This window comes from Phacochoerus africanus, chromosome 1, assembly GCF_016906955.1.
Source record: "Phacochoerus africanus isolate WHEZ1 chromosome 1, ROS_Pafr_v1, whole genome shotgun sequence".
Classification (NCBI taxonomy): domain Eukaryota; kingdom Metazoa; phylum Chordata; class Mammalia; order Artiodactyla; family Suidae; genus Phacochoerus; species Phacochoerus africanus.
The window spans coordinates 47553936-47575797 of record NC_062544.1 but is presented as its reverse complement, the minus strand read 5'-3'; the positions used below and the strand labels follow the sequence as shown (position 1 = coordinate 47575797).

Genomic DNA, 21862 nt, shown 5'->3' with positions numbered 1-21862 from the left:
GCACAGGGAATTATACCATCTTGCAATAACCCATAATGGAATATAGTCTGCAAAAAAAACCCTGAATCACTATGCTGTACACCTGAAACACAATATTGTTAATCAACTATATTTCAGTAAAAAAGAATTATATGAACTTATACACTAAGATCTATCAAGATAGTCTATAGATTGATCAAGCAAAAACTGGAGCATTATTTAGTATGAAGATCTTGCAGAAAATATAACTTTATTAATGACTTCACTAATGATAATGTTGCTTAAAGCAATTAAAATTATCTGAACATGCTTTACTAAATAATCACAAAATTTTCCTTTTTAATTGGTTGTGGGCCCAATTTTATAATTAACACTATAACAAAAAGCACCTTTGTTGCTCGTCTGCCTTGTTTTACAACAATTTATGCTAATTTATATATTGCTCTAATACTAATACTAATAAAATATAAGTATTATGGTAAGATTATAGACTCTGAAATACTAGAAATCTCCATATCATGAAAAACCTTTGGCATTACCACTGAATTTTAAAAAACAGGAAAATATTGCTTTTAAACTTTTAAAATCATGTTTATATAGCCTATTTTTTAAATATATAAATTCTAAAAATATATGATTATCAAGGATATCTGATAAGGAGACTTTAGATCTTCCAGTTTTGCCACCATTCCCCAAAGGCATCCCTGATAAGAATGCCATCACTGGGTGAAGGGATAGAGGCTGGGGGCAAGCCTCAGAGATATCTAGGAGAGGCCTCACTCAGTGTGAGTCAAGTTAAAATGACAACTCAGTCATGGAATAATATGCTTCCCACAGGCATCTTTTCTCACATTTAAGTTATTCTTCTATTTTTCTCCCTAAAGCCTTTCTTTTTTCTATCTCCAGTTCCCATATAAGCCCTCATCTAAACATTCATTTATTTTCTTTCCACTAGTGTCACGTAAGAGACTATGTTCAGTAACCTGTCTTCTGGAGAAAAAAATTAAAACATGATTAAAGGTAAGAGTTTACACCAAGTTTAAATTTTAGGACTCTAAAAACCTAAGTGGTTGAGTCACTCGTTGGCCAAAAGCACTCTTTGTTTCTTTTCCAAGATGATGGTGATTCTTCATACATTTCCTAAAAAACAGAACCACAGCAGGAATTCAAAAGAGAGCATTTTAATAAATGCAAATATATTTGAATAAATCAGGCAACTATCACAACTATTTAAATCTGCTCTTTTAACAATCCAATAGACATTTGCATAAGGCAGTGGGAGCAAAAAAATGAATAAACATGCTCCCTACACTCAAGGACCCAGTCCAACAGGAGAAATGACATACAAGAAGCCTTACCAAGACAAGATGCAACCACAGAAAGTAATAAACAATTAATCCCTCTTGGGACCATGACAAGAGACAGCCTGGGCAAGGTTATATAGGGAAGATGGAAGGTCTTCATAAATATTTTTTTTCCTTCCCAGACACACCTACTACTTCACTTTTCTAAATGTGCTTTTGCAAAGGCAGAAGGGATAATTCCATTAGCTTTAAAACGGAAACAACACTGTATAGGTTCTTATGTATGTCTGAACTGTGTCCTGGTAACAACTGCTCTATAAGTACATGACTAACCTACCTGTTCACCCTTTGCCTGTATAACCAATGAGCTCAAAGCACAGGCTGAGACCAGAACCAGACTAGAACTTAGATTATTTTTGGATGGAAAGGGAATAAGAATATATCACTTTCTCTCTTTTTTCTTCTTTTTTTGCTATTTAGGGCCACACCCTCAGTATGTGGACGTTTCCAGGCTAGGGGTCAAATTGGAGCTGTAGCCACTGGCCTACACCACAGCCCCAGCAATGCCAGATTTGAGCCACAATTGTGACCTACACCACAGCTCATGGCAATGCTGGATCCTTAACCCAAGGATCGAACTTATATCCTCATGGATACTAGTTGGGTTTGTTACCACTGAGTCATAATGGGAACTCCCTCTTTCTCTTCTCACTCTCTAGTCAGATTCTATTTCTGTAGAGGTAGAAATCCAAATTGTCCTCTAAACACCTTGTACACCCTCCCAATCTCTACAGACAGAGAAGTAAATAGAAAGCCCATCTAGTCCTTAAAGCATAAAAATGACAGTATAGCCCAACTCTTGCCCACTCCCTTATTTGGAGGGGCATCTACCCTCTCATCTGCTTTGTCAGCTGGCTGTCCATTCTTTCCTCCCAGATAAAGAGAGCTAGCTCTGCCAGCCAGGATCACGGCTCATTCTGGAATTTTTATTTATTTATTTATTTATTTATTTATTTATTTATTTATTTTTACTTTTTAGGGCCTCACCTGTGGCATATGGAGGTTCCCAGGCTATCGGTCAAATCGGAGCTATAGCTGCCGGCCTACACCACAGCCATAGCAATGCCAGATTCGAGGCGTGTCTGCAACTTACACCACAGCTCACGGCAATGCCAGATCTTTAACCCACTGAGCGAGGCCAGGGATTGAACCCACATCCTTGCAGATACTAGTTGGATTCATTTCCACTGTGCCACAATGGGAACTCCCTGGAATGCTCTTTTTTTAAAAAAAAATCTTAATTCTTTTCAGTTTTATTGATATAACTGACATATAACATTGTACATATTTGAGGTGATGTGAAATGCTTATATACTGCAAATACATATATCAATTTTTACTGACACCTCTATGACATAATTATCTTTTGTTTCTGTGGTGAGAAAATTAAAAATCTATTCACTCAACAACTTTCAAGCATAATACAATATTAACAATAATCAACATTCTGTAATTAGACCCCAGAACTTATTCATCCTATAACTGGAAGTCTGTACCTTTGAACCATCATCTCCCTGTTCACCTTAACCCCAGCCCCTGGAAACCACCATTCTATTGTTTCTTATGGTTTGGCTTTTTAAGATCAATATATAAGTGGGGAGTTCCCGTCGTGGCGCAGTGGTTAACGAATCTGACTAGGAACCATGAGGTTGCGGGTTCGGTCCCTGCCCTTGCTCAGTGGGGTAACGATCCGGCGTTGCCGTGAGCTGGGGTGTAGGTTGCAGACGTGGCTCGGATCCCGCATTGCTGTGGCTCTGGCGTAGGCCAGTGGCCACAGCTCCGATTCGACCCCTAGCCTGGGAACCTCCATATGCCGCGGGAGCGGCCCAAGAAATAGCAAAAAGCCAAAAAAAAAAAAAAAAATATATATATATATATATATATATAAGTGGTATCATACAGTATCTGTCTTTCTCAACTGGACATATTTTACATAGCCTAATGCGCTCAAATTTCATCCACACTGTGGCAAAATGAAATATTTCCTTCTTTCTCACAGCTACATAATGTTCAATTGTATTAATATATCATATCAACTTTATCCATTCATCTGTTGATGGATACTTAAGGTATTTCCATATCTTGGCTGTAGCTAATGATGCTGAAATGAACGTGAAAGTGCAGTTATCTTTAAGAGCCTGTTTCCATTTCCACTGGATATAGTAGCTCCATTTTTTTGAGAAACCTCCATAGTGTTTTCCATAGTAGCTACACTTATTGACATTCCCCAAAGCAGTACACTAGAGTTCACTTTTCTCCACATCCTCACCAACATTCGCTATATTTTTTCTTTTTATGATAGCCATTCTAACATGTGTGAGGTGATCTATCACTGTGGCTTTGATGTCATTTCTGTGATAGAATTCATTCTGGAATGTTCTCTCTACCTTGCACTCTACAGGGGCCTGTCTCATGGTCTATCAAAAGTATGGCAGCCTTGTTCACAGCAAAGCAACCAGAACTCTGAGCTTCACTAAGATTCCTTTTACATAGCCTATTCTCTAATCCCTAAGTAGCCCCTTATAACAATGGGTTTCAGTTTTTATTCAGAAAATATGCTCCTAAATTTCACAGGTGCTGAGTCAGAGTCCAATTTGCTCATCTCACCACTGACTGAGGCAGGAGGCTCCTGGAAGGGCTCCCTCTGGGTCCTCCAGTCTGGCCTTCTGCTCTGCTGGTAGAGCATGCACCCCTCAGCAGGCCTGTCAGCCACCATGCTGTGGGCAATCCTAGGCTCTTAAGTGCAGTGATATGTGTTGGAGAGTACAGAATGAGCCTATGTTGAGGTTACCACATCCAGGGAGACATCAGGAACGAGGCCTTTCCATTTCTTTAGAATCCTCTATGTAACCAGGGAACTGTATGCTTTTATTGATGTGTTTGATTATGAACAGAAAACAAACTACAATTTCCAACTTAGGTTTTTAAATATTCACTCACTGTGCATTTTCTCCAAGGAGGTAATACCCCACTTCTCTTAAAATGAAGGAGCTCCAGGAGAACACCCTTTTGCCTTGAGAAATCTCTACTTTAGCCACTGCTTAAAGAACCATGCATTATTCCCACTCTCCAAAGGAAAAACCCTCTATTTCAAGGGAATTCTAATCCAAGGGACACTACTTTATATATGAACCAATGGAACGTTCCACACTAGGAATTCTAATTGTTACCAGTTATTGAGGCCTACTCCATGTCATGCATTCTTTGGGGCACATATTTTTCATGCTTTAAAAATCTTGGAAAAGAGATTAAATACACTATTTCATAGACAAGATTCTATAACGTCACGGAAGGCCCATGAATACAAACTCTGTATGTATTCTTCTTCCCTAATCTTTAAAATTTCCAAGAAAAATCATGTCAAAAACAAAATTAGATATTTTCTTAACATACCTTTTTCCATATGGGCACCTTGGCTTTTAAATTATCAATGGCATAGCTCACAGCTTCAAGTGATGCAGCCCTGTGGGCTGATGACACAGCAATGATAATGCTAGCTTCTGACACTGGAACTAAGCTTTAAGAAAATGAAGATGAAAAAATTCATCATCTTCTCTGAAGCTACATGTTAAAGAATCTACTAAAAATGGGAAAAAAAATTCCAGTGAAACATTCCTAGAACTAAACATTCAGTTCTATCTTAACTAAATACACCATTTAGTTAGAAAACAGTAATTTATCCTGGTAGCATTCAGCAGGAGAGGCTGAAGTTGTGACTCATTTATTAGCATCTATCCACTACATGTATTAGATGGGCACCAAGAAGAAAAACAACCACTGATTCAACAAATATCTGATTTGAAGTAACGAGGCACAGTGCTGTAATGCCTAGAAATACAAAGTAATTGCATATTTATCAATATAACTTAGAACTAAAAATATTAGTAGCAATAAAATAATAAATAATAGGATTGATAACATCATTAATGAAATTATAGTTACTAATAACAAAGTAATAACTAAACAGATGATAGATTTAGTTCCACTGCTGGGTTCTTTTCAAAATCTGGAACTCCACTGTTTAGTGGTATAAAAAGGCAAATTTAATGACCTTACATCAAAATCTACCTCTACCAGACTGTCACATAAACAGAGTCCAGACTACAAAAGAGTTCTGAAAACAAACCTCCTGGCCTTTAGCGCACATCAGCACAGGCTGTGGGGCACTGGGACTAAGAGTCTTGCACATTTGGATTTTGTTACAGCATCAGCCAGGCTCCAAATGTTACAGTGTAACAAGCAGACTTAAAGGCACTGTCTGCCAGAATAATACACAAACCTCCCTCTCAGGGTACTGAAGGATGCCAATGAAAAATTCCACAATCAAAATTAGGACAAAGCCAGAAAATAACTATACTTTTTACAACTGATAAAGGAAATCATACCCAAGTCGATGGAACACTGCTATATGTCTGACTGGCCATTTCTGCCTAATGTCACTACAAATTTTTCTGACTTCATTTTCTGCCATTGGTAGGTATGCTTCATACTCTAAGCTAATGACTTTCTTGCCTTCAAAGTTATTCCTTGTAGTTCCTAAAAATGAACAAACAAAAAACAATTCAGTTTTCTCTCCACAACAGAAATAGCACATTAATAGAATGAAAAAGTTATTTTTGAACAGACAAGTAGCATACCAATTTGTCTAAAAATTCCTTTGAAATTTTTTAAAAACAAAAACTTGATTAGAAAAATAAAAGACAATTATCACAAAGATCAGTAAATAAAATGACACTGATTAACCAAATTTACTGAAAACACTCATATGACAAACCAGTATATATTCTCTTTCTAACAATTAGCATTTGATCCTTAATAGGAAAACATTATGTTCCCATGATTATAATTAAGTTTTTATCGCTACCATTTTTTTCCACTCAATATCTGGAAAACAGAGACTTCTCCCTGCTAATAATGACTTTTACTCTATTTTTTTTTTGCCTTTAACATAGGTTAATTTGAAGCTTATTAAAACAAGAACTAAAATAATTTTTTTTAGGGTTCCCAGGCTAGGGGTTGAATCGGAGCTGTAGCTGCCAGCCTATGCCAGAGCCACAGCAACTCGGGATCCGAGCTGAGTCTGAGACCTACACCACAGCTCACAACAACTATGGATCGCTGATCCACTAAGCAAGGCCAGGGATTGAACCCACATCCTTAAGGATTCTAGAAGATTCGTTTCCACTGTGCCACAATGGGAACGTCAAGAACTAAAAAAAATTTCTACTCACCACCATGGGTAATCTGGGCTTACTGCTCAGCATTTTAAAATCCTCTATTAACACTGAACATAAGAAAACTTGCTAATTCCTATTATCTTGTATGCTCAATAGATGCTGTGAAAATTACAACTCACCTACAAATAGGGATACTGCACCGCAGACAGGAGAAATCACCAGCTGTGAAGCTTCATCTATTGAAAGTTTCTCAGAGGTGAACTTTATTATATCTTTAGATTTCTCTTCAACTTCATTCATATCTTTCCTAGAAATAAGATATTACTAAACCTTAATACTGGTTCTAGAAGTAAAACACCCAACTTACAGGCTGTGTTTCAATGTACATTTTTTTCTACATTAGATGTGTTAGGAGGCATGATTTGATCTGAATGATACAAACAAGCAAGTGTAAAATTTTAGCAAAACTTGGTAATTTTACAAATATCCGTAATGAACGAAGCATGATATAGAGGAATTTACCATTGACATGATTACTTAAAAAGTAATCTCCTATGCCAACATATTCCAAATTCTGGAACTACTACTCTTACCACTTCATCCATTCTCAGATACTGACACCTTCATCTACATACACATCACCTCTAACTGCTATGTCACCAAGCACCACACCCAGAACTGCCTTCTTCATCTAAAAAGGTGAGCAGGCAGAAATGATGGAGACCCCACAGGAACTGGGTCCATTTCACAATCAGGTAAAACCTCAATTAAGTGAGGAAATAAGGGAGTGGACTGCACACATACCTACCAGATGCTGGAAAAGTTCTTTGCCTTGCATTTCTACTGCCCTGCTGAATGGCAAGCATTTATTACATACTCCCTAAGGGCCAGGGAACAAAAGACCTGGCTCCTGTACCCAGGGCACTCAAGCTGAAAGGAAGAATGAAGCAATAAAATGGAATTACAAGTAGGGATAACTTGATGGCAGGATCAAGATGGCAGAGGAGTAAGACATGGAATTCACCTTCTCCCACAAACCCATTTAAAAAAAAAAAAAACTAGGAGTTCCCGTCGTGGCGCAGTGGTTAACGAATCTGACTAGGAACCATGAGGTTGCGGGTTCAGTCCCTGCCCTTGCTCAGTGGGTTAACGATCCGGCGTTGCCGTGAGCTGTGGTGTAGGTTGCAGACGCGGCTTGGATCCCGCATTGCTGTGGCTCTGGCATAGGCCGGTGGCTACAGCTCCGATTCGACCCCTAGCCCGGGAACCTCCATATGCCATGGGAGCGGCCCAAAAGAAATAGCAAAAAAAAGACAAAAAAAAAAATTCAAAAAAAAAAACAAAACTACATGTAGAACAATTCACTCAGAACATCTACTGAATGCTGGCCTTAAACCTCCACAAAGGCCAAGACAAGAAACCTTTCATATAACTGGGCAGATTAAAAGGGGGTAAAAAGGGAGAGAGAGAGAAAGGAATCAGGATGGGACTAGCACTCCTGAGGGGACGCTGTGAAAGAGGAAAGGAACCTATACCCTGGAAAGCCTCCTCACCGGGAGATTGGCTGAGGGGGACCTCAAAGCTTCAGAGAAAAGTGCAACTGGACTGAGGAGGGCAAAGCAGAGACAGTACTGCACAGACCATCAGTACCATGTCCTAAGACACCACAGCCTGAGATGCTTGGGAGGAGGCTGGGCACTGAGACTCAATCTCTCGAGGTCAGTTCTGGGAATAGGACTAGGGTTGGCTATGGGGAAACAGCCTGCAGGGCTAGGGATGCATACACCAAGGGCTGGGGAGCAAAGCACCCTACGAGGAGGTCGGGGCCCACAGGAGAAGCAAGGCAACATTTCTGGGGAGGGCAAGAGGAGGAGGGGAAATCACCATAGAATGTCATTCTCTGCACATGTGCATAGATTCCCAGAGGGTGGGGCTACAGACAGTGAGGCACCTTTTGCGTGGGCTACAGGTGGCGGTGCCTCCCACATGGGCTAAGTATGATGGGAGTGCCTCTTGTATGGTCTACAGGTGGTGGGGAAAAACTCAAGTCATCTCAGACTCCATTGGTGGGCATGGCCCACCACCACTAGCAGTCCATGTACAGGTACCACCTACAACCCCAGGTACTTCAGAGGCAGGTACAGAGGAGGGCAAAGCAACCTGTTGTTGCTCTCACTCCCCTGGGAACACACATGCCCTGCCAATGCCACTGCCACTGCCAAATGCTCCGGGCACCATCTAAACCGGTCTGAGGTTCACTGACACTTCCTAGGGGCCTGCAACTAGAAGCAGCCTGTGCCTCCTTCCTGAAAATCCTTGCCATTGTCAAGGACCCATGAACCAGGTACTGGCTACTAGCCCTGCCCACTCCCTCCAACTCCCTGGAAACACACGCAGTACCCTATCAAAGGGATAACAGCCTGAATACACTGAGCAAAGAGACAGAAAGCATCAACTAAGTAGTTCTCATGCCAAAAATAAATGGTAAACTGACACAAAATACCCAAGGGCACTCTCACATATAAATAGCCCTCCAAGACTACAGTAGCTGGTTTTCCTAAACTCACAGAATGATAAAAATATAAGCAAAATGAAGATCAGGAACCATTTCTAGTTAAAAGAACAGGAGAATTCACCTGAAGGAGTAAATGATGAAACAGATCTCTGCAGTCTAACAGACACTGAGTTCAATAAGATGGTAAAAATACTGAAGGAATTAAGAGTGAATGTGAAGCAATTAAGAGCAGATATGAACATTAATGCAGATTAATTTAGAATGGAACTAGAAAATATAAGGATGAGCCAACAAAAATTAGAAAATTCATTGGCAAAGACGCAAGCTGAGTTAAGGCACTGAAGAGCAGAATGAAAAGACAGAGGAACGAGTCAGTGACTTGGTATACAGAATAATGGAAATCACCCAATCAGGACAGCAGACAGAAAACCAAATGGAAAAAACACGAAAGCAATAAAAGAGATCTATGGGATAATATAAAGTGAACCAATCTATACTTAATAGGGATTCCAGAAGAAGAAGAAAAAATAAAGGGGACTGAAAATACATTTGAAGAAATTATGGCTGAAAACTTTCCAAATCTAAAGGAAACTGATATCAAGATACAGGAACAGGAAGCACAGAGGGCCCCAACAAGCTGAACCCAAAAAGGCCCACACCAAGACATATTATAATAAAAATGGTAAAAGTTAAAGATAAAGGGAGGATTCTAAAGGCAGCAAGAGAAAAACATAGTTAATTATAAGGAATCTTCCATAAGGCTATCAGCTGATTTCTCTATAAAAACACTACAGGCCAGAATAGAGTGGCAAGATATATTCAAAGTTCTAAAAGGGAAAAATTTGCAGCCTAGACTACTCTACCCAACAAGAATATCATTTACTATAGAAAGAAAAATAAAGAATTTCTCCAACAAACAAAAATTGAAAGAGTACAGCAATACTAAACCCATTCTAAAAGAAATACTGAAAGGGCTCCTCTAAATAAAAAAGAATTAAGAAGAAACAGGATGGGGAGTTCCCGTCATGGCTCAGTGGTTAATGAATCCAACTAGGAACCATGAGGTTGCGGGTTTGATCCCTGGCCTTGCTCAGTGGGTTAAGGATCTGGAGTTGCCATGAGCTGTGGTGTAGGTCACAGACGTGGCTCGGATCCTGCATTGCTGTGGCTCTGGCATAGGCCGGCGGCTACAGTTCCGATTAGACCCCTAGCCTGGGAACCTCCATATGCTGCAGGTGCGGCCCTAAAAAGACAAAAAGACAAACAAACAAACAAACAAAAAAAAAGAAAGAAAGAAAGAAATAGGATGGAAGAAATTACAACTGGAAAGCAATTACTTAAATAAACCAGTATACAGATATTAAAAGGGGGAAAAAAAAAAACCCTATTGTAAAAGCAACAATAAACACAAGGAAGAGCAAAAGGATAAACATGAAGATGTTAAAACAGGACCTCGAAATCATAAAATGTGGGGAAGGAAAGTAAGAAAATCTAGACTCTTTTTTTTAAGAATGTGCTTGAGCCAATATGACTATCAGGCTAAAGCATAAAGCAAGTAGATATAGGAAGAGATTAACATACTTGAAAAACAGGGCAACCACAAATCAAAACCAAGCAACACATTCACAAAAACTAAAAAGAAAAGAACACAAGCACAAAATAAAAGGAAATCGTCCAATCAAAAGAGGAACATAGAATCAACTGGAAAGCTGGGTTTGAAATGGCAATAAATACATATCTATCAATAATTAACCTTAAATATCAATGGACTAAATGCTCTAATCAAAAGACACAAAGTGGCAGATTGGATAAAAAAGCAAAAACCTACAATCTGCTGCCTACAAGAGAAACACTTTAGGGCAAAGGACACATATAGATTGAAAGTGAGGAGATGGGAAAAGATATTTCATGTGAATGGAAAAGATAGAAAAGCAGGAGCAGCAATACTTCTATCAGACTAAACAGACTTTAAAACGAAGGCCATAAAGACAAAGAAGGACACTATTTAATGATAAAAGGATCCATTCAAGAAGAGGATAATTACACTTGTCAATATATATGCCCCTGATATAGGAGCACCCAAATACATACAACAAATACTAACAGACATAAAAGGAGAAAATGATGGGAATACAATAATAGTAGGAGACTTTAGCACCCCACTCACATCAACGGACAGACCCTCTAGACAGAAAATCAATAAGGCAACAGAGATCCTAAATGACACAACAGAAAAGCTAGATGTAATTCACATTTTCAGGACATTATATCCAAAAAAATCAGAATATACATTCTTTTCACAGGTAAATGGAACATTCTCAAGGACTGACCATACATACTGGGGCACAAAACTAACCTCAACAAATTTAAGAGTACACAAGTTATTTCAAGCATCTTCTCTAACCACAAAGGCATGTAACTAGAAATCAATCACAGGAAAAGAAATGAGAAAAAAACTGACTAGATGAAGACTAAACAATATGCTACTAAAAAACCAATGGTTCAAGGAGGAAATCAAAAGGGAAACTAAAAAAATACCTTAAGGCATTCCCGTCATGGCTCAGTGGTTAACAAACCCGACTGGGAACCATGAGGTTGCTCAGAGGGTTAAGGATCTGGTGTTGCCATGAGCTGTGGTATAGGTCACAGACATGGCTCAGATCTGGTGCTGCTGTGGCTGTGGCGTAGGCCAGTGGCTACAGTTCAGATTAGACCCCTAGCTTGGGATTCTCCATATGCCACAGGTGCAGCCCTAGAAAAGGCAAAAAGACAAAACAACAACAACAACAACAAAAAAAAACCTTAAGACAAATGACAGTGAAAACACAACCATTGAAAATCTATGGGATACTACAAAAGCCATTTTTAGAGGAGATTCAGAGCAAAAAGGCCTTCCTTAAAAAAGAAGAAAAAAAATCTCAAATCAACAAGTTAACCTACCACTTAAAAGAATTAGAAGAAAAGAACAAAACCTAAAGTCAGCGGAAGGAAAGAAATCATAAAGATCAGAGAGGAAATCAGTAAAATAGAGATTCAGGCATTCCTGTCATTGCTCAGTGGTTAATGAACATGATTAGTATCCATGAGGACACGAGTTTGATCCTTGGCCTTGCTCAGTGGGTTAAGGATCCAGCATTGCTGTAAGCTGTGGTGTAGGTCACAGTGGCGGCTCAGATCTGGCATTCCTGTGGCTGTGACATAGGCCGGCAGCTACAGCACTGATTCGACCCCTAGCTGGGAACCTCCATATGCTGCGGGTGCAGCTCTAAAAAGACAAATAAATAAATAAATAAATAAAATAGACATTTGAAAAACAAAAGAATAAAATCAGTAAAGCCAAAAGCTGGTTCTTTGAAACAGTAAACAAAATTGAACACCTATGGCCAGACTCATCAAGAAGAGAGAGAAAGAACTCAAAGTAAGAAATCAAAAAGGAGAAATCTCAATGGATACTGCAGAAATACAAAAAAAAAAAAAAAACCATAAGAGAATACTGTAACAAAATTTGACAACCTAGAAAAAATGAAAAACTTTCTAGAGATCTATAGCCTGCCAAAACTGAATCAAGAAGAAATAGAACAACTGAACAGATCAATCACTAGAAATGAAATGGAATATGTAATAAAAACACTCCCTACAAACAAAAGTCCAGGACCAGATGGTTTCACAGGCAAATTCTACCAAACATACAAAGAAATTATACCCATCCTTCTTAAACTTTTCCAAACGGTTGAAGAAGCAGGAATAATCCCAAAGACACTCTATGAAGCCACCATCCCCCTGATACTAAAACCAGACAAAAATACTATCAAAAAATAAAATTGCAGGCCAGTAACTTTGATGAATATAGACACAAAAATTCTCAACATAATTTTAGTCAACCATACCCAACAACATATAAAAAAAGATCATACACAATGACCAAGTGGGATTCATCCCAAGTTCACAAGGATGGTTCAACATACACAAGTCAATCAACAGCATACACCACATCAACAAAAGAAAAGTCAAAACCACTTAATCATCTCAATAGATGCATAAGAAGCATCTGACAAAATCCAACATCCATTTATGATAAAAAGTCTTACCAAAGGGCGTATAGAGGGACCATACCTTAACATAATAAAAGCCATTTATGACAAACCCACAATCATATGATACTCAAAGGAGAAAAGCTGAAAGCCTTCCCACGAAAATTTGGAACAAGGCAAGGATGCCCACTCTCGCTTTTATTCAACATAGAACTGGAAGTCCTAGCCACAGCAATGAGACAATAGTAACAAAAGGTATCCAAATGGGAAGAGAAGAGGTAAAATTGTCATCCTACACATATGACATGATACTATATACAGAAAACCCTAAGGACTCCACAGAAAACTAATTGAACTGATCAATGAACTCAGAAAAGTAGCAGGATATAAGATTAACATTCAGAAATCAGTTGCATTTCTGTATACTAACAATGAAATATTAGAAAAGGAATATAAAAACACAATACATTGGAAAATTATATCCCCAAAAGTTAAATACCTAGGAATAAACCTAACCAAAGAGATGAAAGACTTATATGCTGAGAACTATAAAACATTAATCAAGGAAATTAAAGAATATTCAAAGAAATGGAAAGATTCCATGCTTCTAGACTGGAAGAATTAATATCATTTAAATGGCCATACTACCTAAAGCAACCTACAGATTCAGTGCAATCCCTACCAAATTACCCATGACATTTTTCAGAAAACTACAACAAACAATCCAAAATTTACATAGAAACATAAAAGACCCAGAATTGCCAAAGCAATCCTGAGGGGAAAAAAACAAGCAGGAGGCATAACTCTCTCAGACTTCAGACAATATTACAAAGCTACACTAATCAAGACAGTGTGGTACTGGTACAAAAACAGACATACAGACCAATGGAACAGAATAGAGAATTCAGAGATAAATCCAGACACCTGTGGTCAATTAATCTTCTACAAGGGAGGCAAGAATATAAGATGGGAAAAAGACAGTCTCTTCAGCAACTGGTGCTGGGAAAATTGGACAGCTGCCTGTAAATCAATGAAACCAGAACACACCCCCAAAGCAGGCACAAAAGTCAACTCATTATGGGTTAAAGATTTAAAAATTAGATACCCTAAAATTCCTAGAAGAGAACATAGGCATAACATTCTCTGACATTAACCATGCAAATGTTTTCTTGAGCCAGTCTCCCAAAGCAATAGACATAAAAACAAAATAAACCAATTGGGACCTAATCAAACTGACAAGCTTTTACACAGAAAAGGAAACCATAAAAAGAAATAACCAAAAAGACAAACCACGGAATTGGAGAAAAAATAGTTTCAAACAACGCAACTGACAAGGATTTAACCTCCAAAATATAAATGTAACAACTCATGCAACTCAAAAGCAAAAAAACAACCCAATTGAAAAGTGGGCAGAAGACCTGAATAGACATTTCTCCAAAGAACACATATGATGGCCAACAGGCACATGAAAAAATGCTCAACATCACTCATTTTTAGAGAAATACAAATTGAAACTATAATGAGGTACCACTTCACACCAGTCAGAATGGTCATCATTAGTAAGTCTACAAATAACATGCTGGAGAGGGTGTGGAGAAAGGGGTACTCTTCTACACTGTTGGTGGGAATGTAAATTGCTACAACTATTATGGAAAACAGTATGGAGGTACCTCAGAAAAGCAAACATAGAACTACCATATGACCCAGCAATCCTACTCCTGTGCATATATCTAGACAAAACTACAATTCAAAAAGATACATGCACCCCTGTGTTCACTGCAGCATTATTCACAATAGCCAAGACATGGAAACAACCTAAATGTCCACTGACAGATGAATGCATTAAGAAGATGTGGTACATGTACACAATGGAATACGACTCAATCATAAAAAAGAACAAAATAATGCCATTTGCAACAACATGGATGGAACTAGAGACTCTCATACTAAGTGAAGTCAGAAAGACAAACACCATATATCACTTATATCTGGAATCTAATATATGGCACAAATGAACCTATCTACAGAAAAAAAAATAATGGATATGGAGAACAGAACTGTGGTTTCTAAGTGGGGTGGTGGAGGAAGTGGGCTGGACTGGGAGTTTGGGGTTAGTAGATGTAAACTACTGTATTTGGAGTGGCTGAGCAATGAGATCCTGCTGTATGGCATGGGGAACTGTATCTAATCACTTGTGATGGAACATGGTGGAGGATAATGTGCGAAAAAGAATGTATAAGTATGTGTAGCCGGGTCACTCTGCTGTACAGCAGAGATTAATGGAACACTGTAAAGCAACTATAATACAAAAAATCTTAAAAACATAAAAGCAGTTTTATCTTTCCTCATGTTGAATATTTTTTTATTCTACTTTGAACTGTTTTTTGGTTTTTTTGGTCTTTTTGCCTTTTCTAGGGCCACTTCCTGCGACATATGGAGGTTCCCAGGCTAGGGGCCTAATCAGAACTGTAGCCGCTGGCCTATGCCAGAGCCACAGCAACGCAGGATCCAAGCCACATGTGCAACCTACGCCACAGCTCATGGCAATGCCGGATCCTTAACCCACTGAGCAAGGCCAAGGATCAAACCCGCAACCTCATGGTTCCTAGTTGGATTCGTTAACCACTGTGCCACCATGGGAACTCCTACTTTAAACTTTTTTAACTTTTCTATTTTTTAATTTTTTTAAAGCTTTACTGAAGTACAGTTGATTCACAAGGTTGTGATAATTTGTTATGCAACAAAGTGATTCAGTTATGCATATACACACATCCATTCTCTTTCAAATTCTTCCACATAGATTATCACAGAATATTGGGTAGAGTTCTCTGCGCTATACAGCAGTTCCCTGTTGGCCAGTCATTCCACATACTCATGCAAGTTGAATGTTTTAAACATATTTAACAAAATGGAGTTATTTTAACATAAATTTTTACACAATTCTAATATATGGCCTTACAGAGGAATGATCTGGTGAACTGATATATAAGAAAACAATCACCGGGAAACAATGCAAGTTTATATTGACCTTTTGGATAATGCTTGATGTTAATTGTTTACTAACACGAATTTTAATAAATCATTTCAATGTCTTTTATAAAATTTTATTTCATAAATATGTACTTACTAGGAAAAATAAAGACCAAATACATGTTTATCCACTAGTTAATTTAGGTATTCTTAAGTCCCTTGTTTATTTTTATGACCAACGTGGCTCAAATAAATTTTATCTTAAAAAAAACAAGTAGGGTTAACTTATGAAAATAACAGCGTTCTGAGAAAGAGTCTGGGGACTGGGGAAGGGATGTTTAAGATCACAGGATCATGCTACCAAAAAATTATTCATAATGGCACTAGAGTCCAGGATGTTTCAAGCTCCTATACATGCTCCCTGAGCTTCCTCCACTTCGTGCAGCACAACCTCGATAACCCAAACATGGTCTATGAACTTCAGACCACAGTGAGTTCCCACAACCCGACTCTTAAGAACATGGATTCTATAAGTGCACATTACAAATCCTGCCAAACACACTCAAATAACACAAAATGCTGTTGAGTGTCTTCTCAGTCTTCTCTAAGAACAGATCCAATCACCACACAAACACACCTTCAACGGCAGCCCATTGTAAAATAAATTTCCCGAACTTCAAAGAATAGCATTTTTCTATAATCATGATGGTGACATGGTGACCACAGTTTCCAATAAAACTGAATTCCAAATATCTAAGAAGGAATTCTATGATTTACAAATAGGACGACTAAGAAAATCCAGTATCTACTGACACACCAGGCAATTTGTTTGCCATATTTGCTCTTCACTTTTTGGGGTACTGCCCTCCAGGAGAATGGGGGAAAATGAATGGAAAAAAAAAAAATAAATAAGCACCCCTGGCTTGTTCTGTGCTTTCATGAAGGCAAAGTTTTGCCATTGAGTAGGATACTTACTCTTGATTTCTGAGAAAAACACCATCAAATTAAGACAGTTTTCTTTCAAATAAATAAATAAATAAATAAATAAATTAAAAAAAAAAAAAGGAGTTCCCGTCGTGGCGCAGTGGTTAACGAATCTGACTAGGAACCATGAGGTTGCGGGTTCGGTCCCTGCCCTTGCTCAGTGGGTTAACGATCCGGCGTTGCCGTGAGCTGTGGTGTAGGTTGCAGACTCGGCTCGGATCCCGCGTTGCTGTGGCTCTGGCGTAGGCCGGTGGCTACAGCTCCGATTCAACCCCTAGCCTGGGAACCTCTATATGCCTCGGGAGCGGCCCAAGAAATGGCAACAACAACAACAACAACAAAAAAGACAAAAGACAAAAAAAAAAAAAGAAAGTTTTCTTTCACTCTGAACAAGAGTTTTTAATTAGGGATGATTATTAATTTCTACAACATATTCCTAGGTTGACAGATTAAGCCTCATTCTGTCTCTCCTGCTATACTAAGAGATATTCTTACACATTATCCTACTCATATATAGACTATACTATTCGAAAAGATGGAAAGATGGCATGCGTCCTAAAGCCATTTGAAATACAGCTATAATAATAAAGCTGTTTTGAAGTTCCTGCTGTACCACAGGAAGATCTGTCATTGCCTCTGCAACAGCGAGGGTTTGATCCTTGGCCTGGCGCAGTGGGTTAAGGATGTGGCACTGCTGTAGTTGTGGCACAGGTTGCAGCTGCAGCTCAGATTCGATCCCTGGCCCCAGAACTTCCATATGCTGCAGGTGCAGACAAAAGTAATACTGATGATGATAATGATAATAAAGCCATTTCTTTATATGTGGGAAATGGTAAGTTTCCAAAAAAAAAAAAAAAGAGTGATCTTACTTTTCAGCTATGCATTTTTTCTACATTCCTCTGCACCCAGGAGAGCTATTATCCAGTATTAATAAGCATTTTTGTGAAAAAGTACACAGAGAATCCAATAATCTGAGTTCAAATGTTGGCTCTGCCACTTAACTAGCTAGGTGATGATAGACAAGTTTTTTAACTTCTGAATTTCAGTTTTCCCTCCTACAAAACAGGGATATTAATACTTCAGTGTCTAGCACTGTGCCCGACACAAAATAAAGTCTCAGTAAACCATGTTAAGTCAATAGAATGAACACATCAAAATGACATTAAACTGTTCACAACAGAACTGATGTAGAGATGATAGGTATTTATAAGTCTGTCTGTACCCATAGAGAGTTGCTGCTTTAACAAGAGTTGGTGCACACAGCCTTACAAAGAGTATGCAGTTAAAGCAAACCACATGCAAGTTACCATCTGTATGATCCTTCTCTACAAGATAGGCTGAGAAGAACGTATCTCACATACCCAGGTGGCACGAAAGCACTACCCTCCACTAATGGGGGGGATAATGGCAATTTCATCTCCTGATTGCAACAGGAGGAGCTGATCTCCAAGCTCGACATATTCGTGACGAACAGCAAGTATCACCTGATTTCTGACATCAGCCAATCTGAGAGGAAAAAATATGTAATTAGATGTATCAATGCTGTTAGGCCCCAAATCTCCTCAGCTGCAATCAAAATTATATAAATATTACTTTATGAAGCATCATCTGCAAAATTAAAATAACTCAAATTTTGCAGAGAAAAGATATATTCACTGAAGAACATAATTGTTCACCACAAAGAACACAGTAAACTGCTAACAATTCTTTATTGGGTGATGTGTGTCTTGGGGAATTAAACAAAGAAACAAGCAAAAAAAACACTAGACTGCAGCCAACATTCAGACCAGGTCAAAAAAAAAAAAAAAAAAAAGGAGTTCCCGTCATGGCGCAGTGGTTAACGAATCCTACTAGGAACCATGAAGTTGCAGGTTCGATCCCTGGCCTTGCTCTGTGGGTTAAGGGTCCAGCATTGCCATGAGCTGTGGTGTAGGTTGCAGACGCGGCTCGGATCCTGCCTTGCTGTGGCTTTGGTGTAGGCTGGTGGCTACAGTTCCGATTAGACCCCTAGCCTGGGAACCTCCACATGCTGCAGGAGCGGCCCTAGAAAAGGCAAAAAGACAAAAAAAAAAAGGAAAATTTCTTAATCGGCACATGCCCTCCCCAGGAACTTTTCACCTAAGTACACAAGTAGTGGGACGGAGGCCTCATGTTTCATCAATTATCAGGGCACCTTAAAAACTTAGATATGAAATCAAGAAGGAATAATTTTCTTTTTGAACATACACTGCAAACTACCTTTTACACTGTACTAAGACTTCCAAGTTAAACATCCACACGGACTTAAGTGACTCTAATAATATTCCTGAAACACGTTCACATAAGCTACCTTTATATATTTTGTTTCAAAAAAACCAATAGCAGTAAAATTATACATTTTCAAGAGCCATAAAAAAAAAATCAAATATTGCAAAAACTCAAATTCAGCAGCACCTAATGTTTGTTCTTTTTCTTTGAATCTTAGAAATTTCTATCTTGAGCTCTCTAAAAACAGGGTGGGACAAAAAAGTTTAAAGCACACATTTTTAACAGAATTTATAACATTTTCACTTAATGTTATAAAAATGTAGAATATTCATTTTCAGTATCTTGTAAATTTTAAAAGCAAATATAATAATGTCCTTTTGGGAGTATTCCAACTCACTATGTTTTTTCAGTAAAATATCTTTAAACTTTCTGAAGAAATCTTGTGTTTTTAAATACTAGAACTTAACTTTTCAAAAGTAACTCCAGAAAAATACAACTAATGATCCTCTTGACATTAAGCATGGAAATCAAAATTTACTTTTATCATTTACTCACACATTTTTAAATTTTAAAAGTGCTAATCATATGCATTCTATAAATTTTTTAACTACCCAGGATGGCGAGTTTCTATCTCATTCCACAGCTGCAATGCTTTTATTTCTTGTGGCACAGAAATGGTCTCTGAGCGAATTCCTGCTATTTCAGCACTTTTTGCAAAATACAACACTTCAACCTGAAAAGAAAGAAAATACTTTTAACTATAACAACTCGTAGTTCTTTTCTAGCTGTCCATGATTGGTTTTGTTTGTTTGTTTTATTTACTACTTTAACCAAATAGACTTTATATAAGTTAGAGAAAATTAAGTGCCCATAAAAATTTCAGTATATCTACAAGTTCAAATTTTGAAAAATTTTTGTTTTTAGTAAAATTCTAATTTCCAGATGCTTTTTAGTTCTATAAATGTATGTGTGCCACAACTAAAATCCTAACAATATCTTCTTAGAAACCATGAAGTTAGGTCTTTGACATAAAATTACAGCACCTTTTATAAATACTTAAGCAATGAACAAATGTCTGAGTCTAGATGAATTACACAAAATAAGTAACCAAATAAGTGCGAGATATATATTTCATGGTTGTCATGTGACCTTTGATTCCAGTCTACATTACACTGAACCCAGCTGTCCAGGATTAAGTTATGCAACATACAAACCCTGATATTTACAAAAGCAGATGGGTCTGAAATACAGGATTAACTGGTTATTTTCTAGGACAAACCTCTGCAGGCAGCCTGATATATCTAAGGGATCCGACCACATAAAATAACCCACCTGTCACTCAGAGCAAATTATTCTCTACCAAATAATCAGAGGGTTGGCAAAAACACAGATTTCATCATAGAGCGCTTAGTTAAGTGCATTTCTTTTTTAATTGAAAATTCGATTTCTTAAAAACGAACAATCTGACAAGGAAGGGCAAAGATAGCTGGTGCCTTTAGAAACCAGCTGGTCTTCCACACCGTCACGCAACAAGAGTTCACGCAATGGACTTGACCTTCCTTGAGAAGGCCAGAACAAAGCCTCTGAAGCCAGGAGGGGCCAGTGCGGCGGTGGCAGTCGCCGGGGTCTGGCTGAGCAGGGCCAGGTCTGTGGAGGGGAGGGGCAAGGAAAGACACTTCTCAAAGGTCTCTCCACCCTTACCTGGCACCGCGGCACCATTCCGCCAGGAAACCCTCGCCTGGTATCCTGGCCGCGGAGGCGGAGGCGCCTAGTGTACAGAGTGCGCAGGCGCAACCTGCTGACCCCCTTCCGCTCAAGCAGGGCATGCGCAGAGCTAGCTCCGCCCCGCTGTTCTCCCCGTGGCGCTGGTCTCGCCGACCGCCCAGCGAAAAGCTTGGTATCCGTTCTCTTGTGGGTGGGCAGTGGTGCTGAGTGAAAGCTATGCGTGTCGCTAAGTGGGAAAAGAGCTGACAACTCATGCCTTTCTCCTAGGACGAGAGTCCGAGGTGCGAGAGAGCAGCCCTCGAACTTTCGTAGATACCTGCCATCTAAGTTAAGGAAGTTCGGCTTTTCAGTTCACTCACCTGTAGGGTTCTGATGTTTTATATCTACTCTGCCTTCTGGTTTATGATTACTGTTTCATAAAGACTTAAAGCGTTCAGCGTATGTTGACACTCGAACTGTATCAAATTTACACTTTTCCTGTTTACTAGCTGCTTAATTTGTCCGCACACTTCATCTAACGTCTCCAACTTTTTACCCACAAGACCTCTTTTAAATTACGTAGTTATGTGGATATAATTGGCGGCCCTTGGAGCTCACGATTCTGGAGGTGAGATAGTCATAAGCCAGCGATGGTAACTCAGTACACCAAATGTAACACTAGGGGTACATGTTCGTGGAGGGGGAGAGTGAACGATCACCTGAGGAGTGTTCTCCAGCAAGTCCTCTTGGAGGGAAATGCTTGAGCTAAATCTGCTTGTATGAGCAGCAGCCAAGAGCAGAGTGGGAGAGGGGGGTACCCTATACCAAGCCAGAGGCATATAAACTAGCAAAATGAGGCAGGGTGGCGTGTAAGGAAGTAGTTGGATATGA

At 38.8% G+C, this 21862-nt stretch overlaps 1 protein-coding gene across 3 annotated transcripts; it reads right to left on the bottom strand.

The window, feature by feature from the left end:
• Nucleotides 1-210: 210 nt before the first annotated feature.
• MOCS2 (molybdenum cofactor synthesis 2) lies at nt 211-21062 on the bottom strand. 3 transcript variants are annotated; one of them, XM_047762790.1, is made up of 6 exons: nt 20969-21062; nt 19879-20000; nt 6700-6827; nt 5729-5879; nt 4737-4860; nt 211-1119 (listed from the first exon to the last, which is right to left on the bottom strand). In XM_047762790.1, exons 1-6 carry the CDS (start codon nt 20984-20986, stop codon nt 1042-1044), a joined length of 621 nt encoding a protein of 206 aa, XP_047618746.1. In that variant the 5' UTR covers nt 20987-21062; the 3' UTR covers nt 211-1041. The 3 variants fall into 3 exon arrangements, with proteins under 3 accessions (XP_047618746.1, XP_047618836.1, XP_047618845.1); XM_047762880.1 differs by lacking the exon at nt 20969-21062 and adding an exon at nt 18382-18526; XM_047762889.1 differs by lacking the exons at nt 211-1119; nt 4737-4860; nt 5729-5879 and adding an exon at nt 18382-18526.
• Between the last annotated feature and the right edge of the window lie 800 nt (nt 21063-21862).

Bases quoted from the DNA above. Each gene is read 5' to 3' on its own strand.
- MOCS2 (XM_047762790.1), bottom strand. The intron at 5,880-6,699 runs GTGAGTTGTAAT...GTTCATTTTTAG, and splicing joins TGCAGTATCCCTATTTGTAG to GAACTACAAGGAATAACTTT. The intron at 4,861-5,728 runs GTATGATTTCCT...ATTTTCTTAAAG, and splicing joins GCAGTGTTCCATCGACTTGG to CTTAGTTCCAGTGTCAGAAG.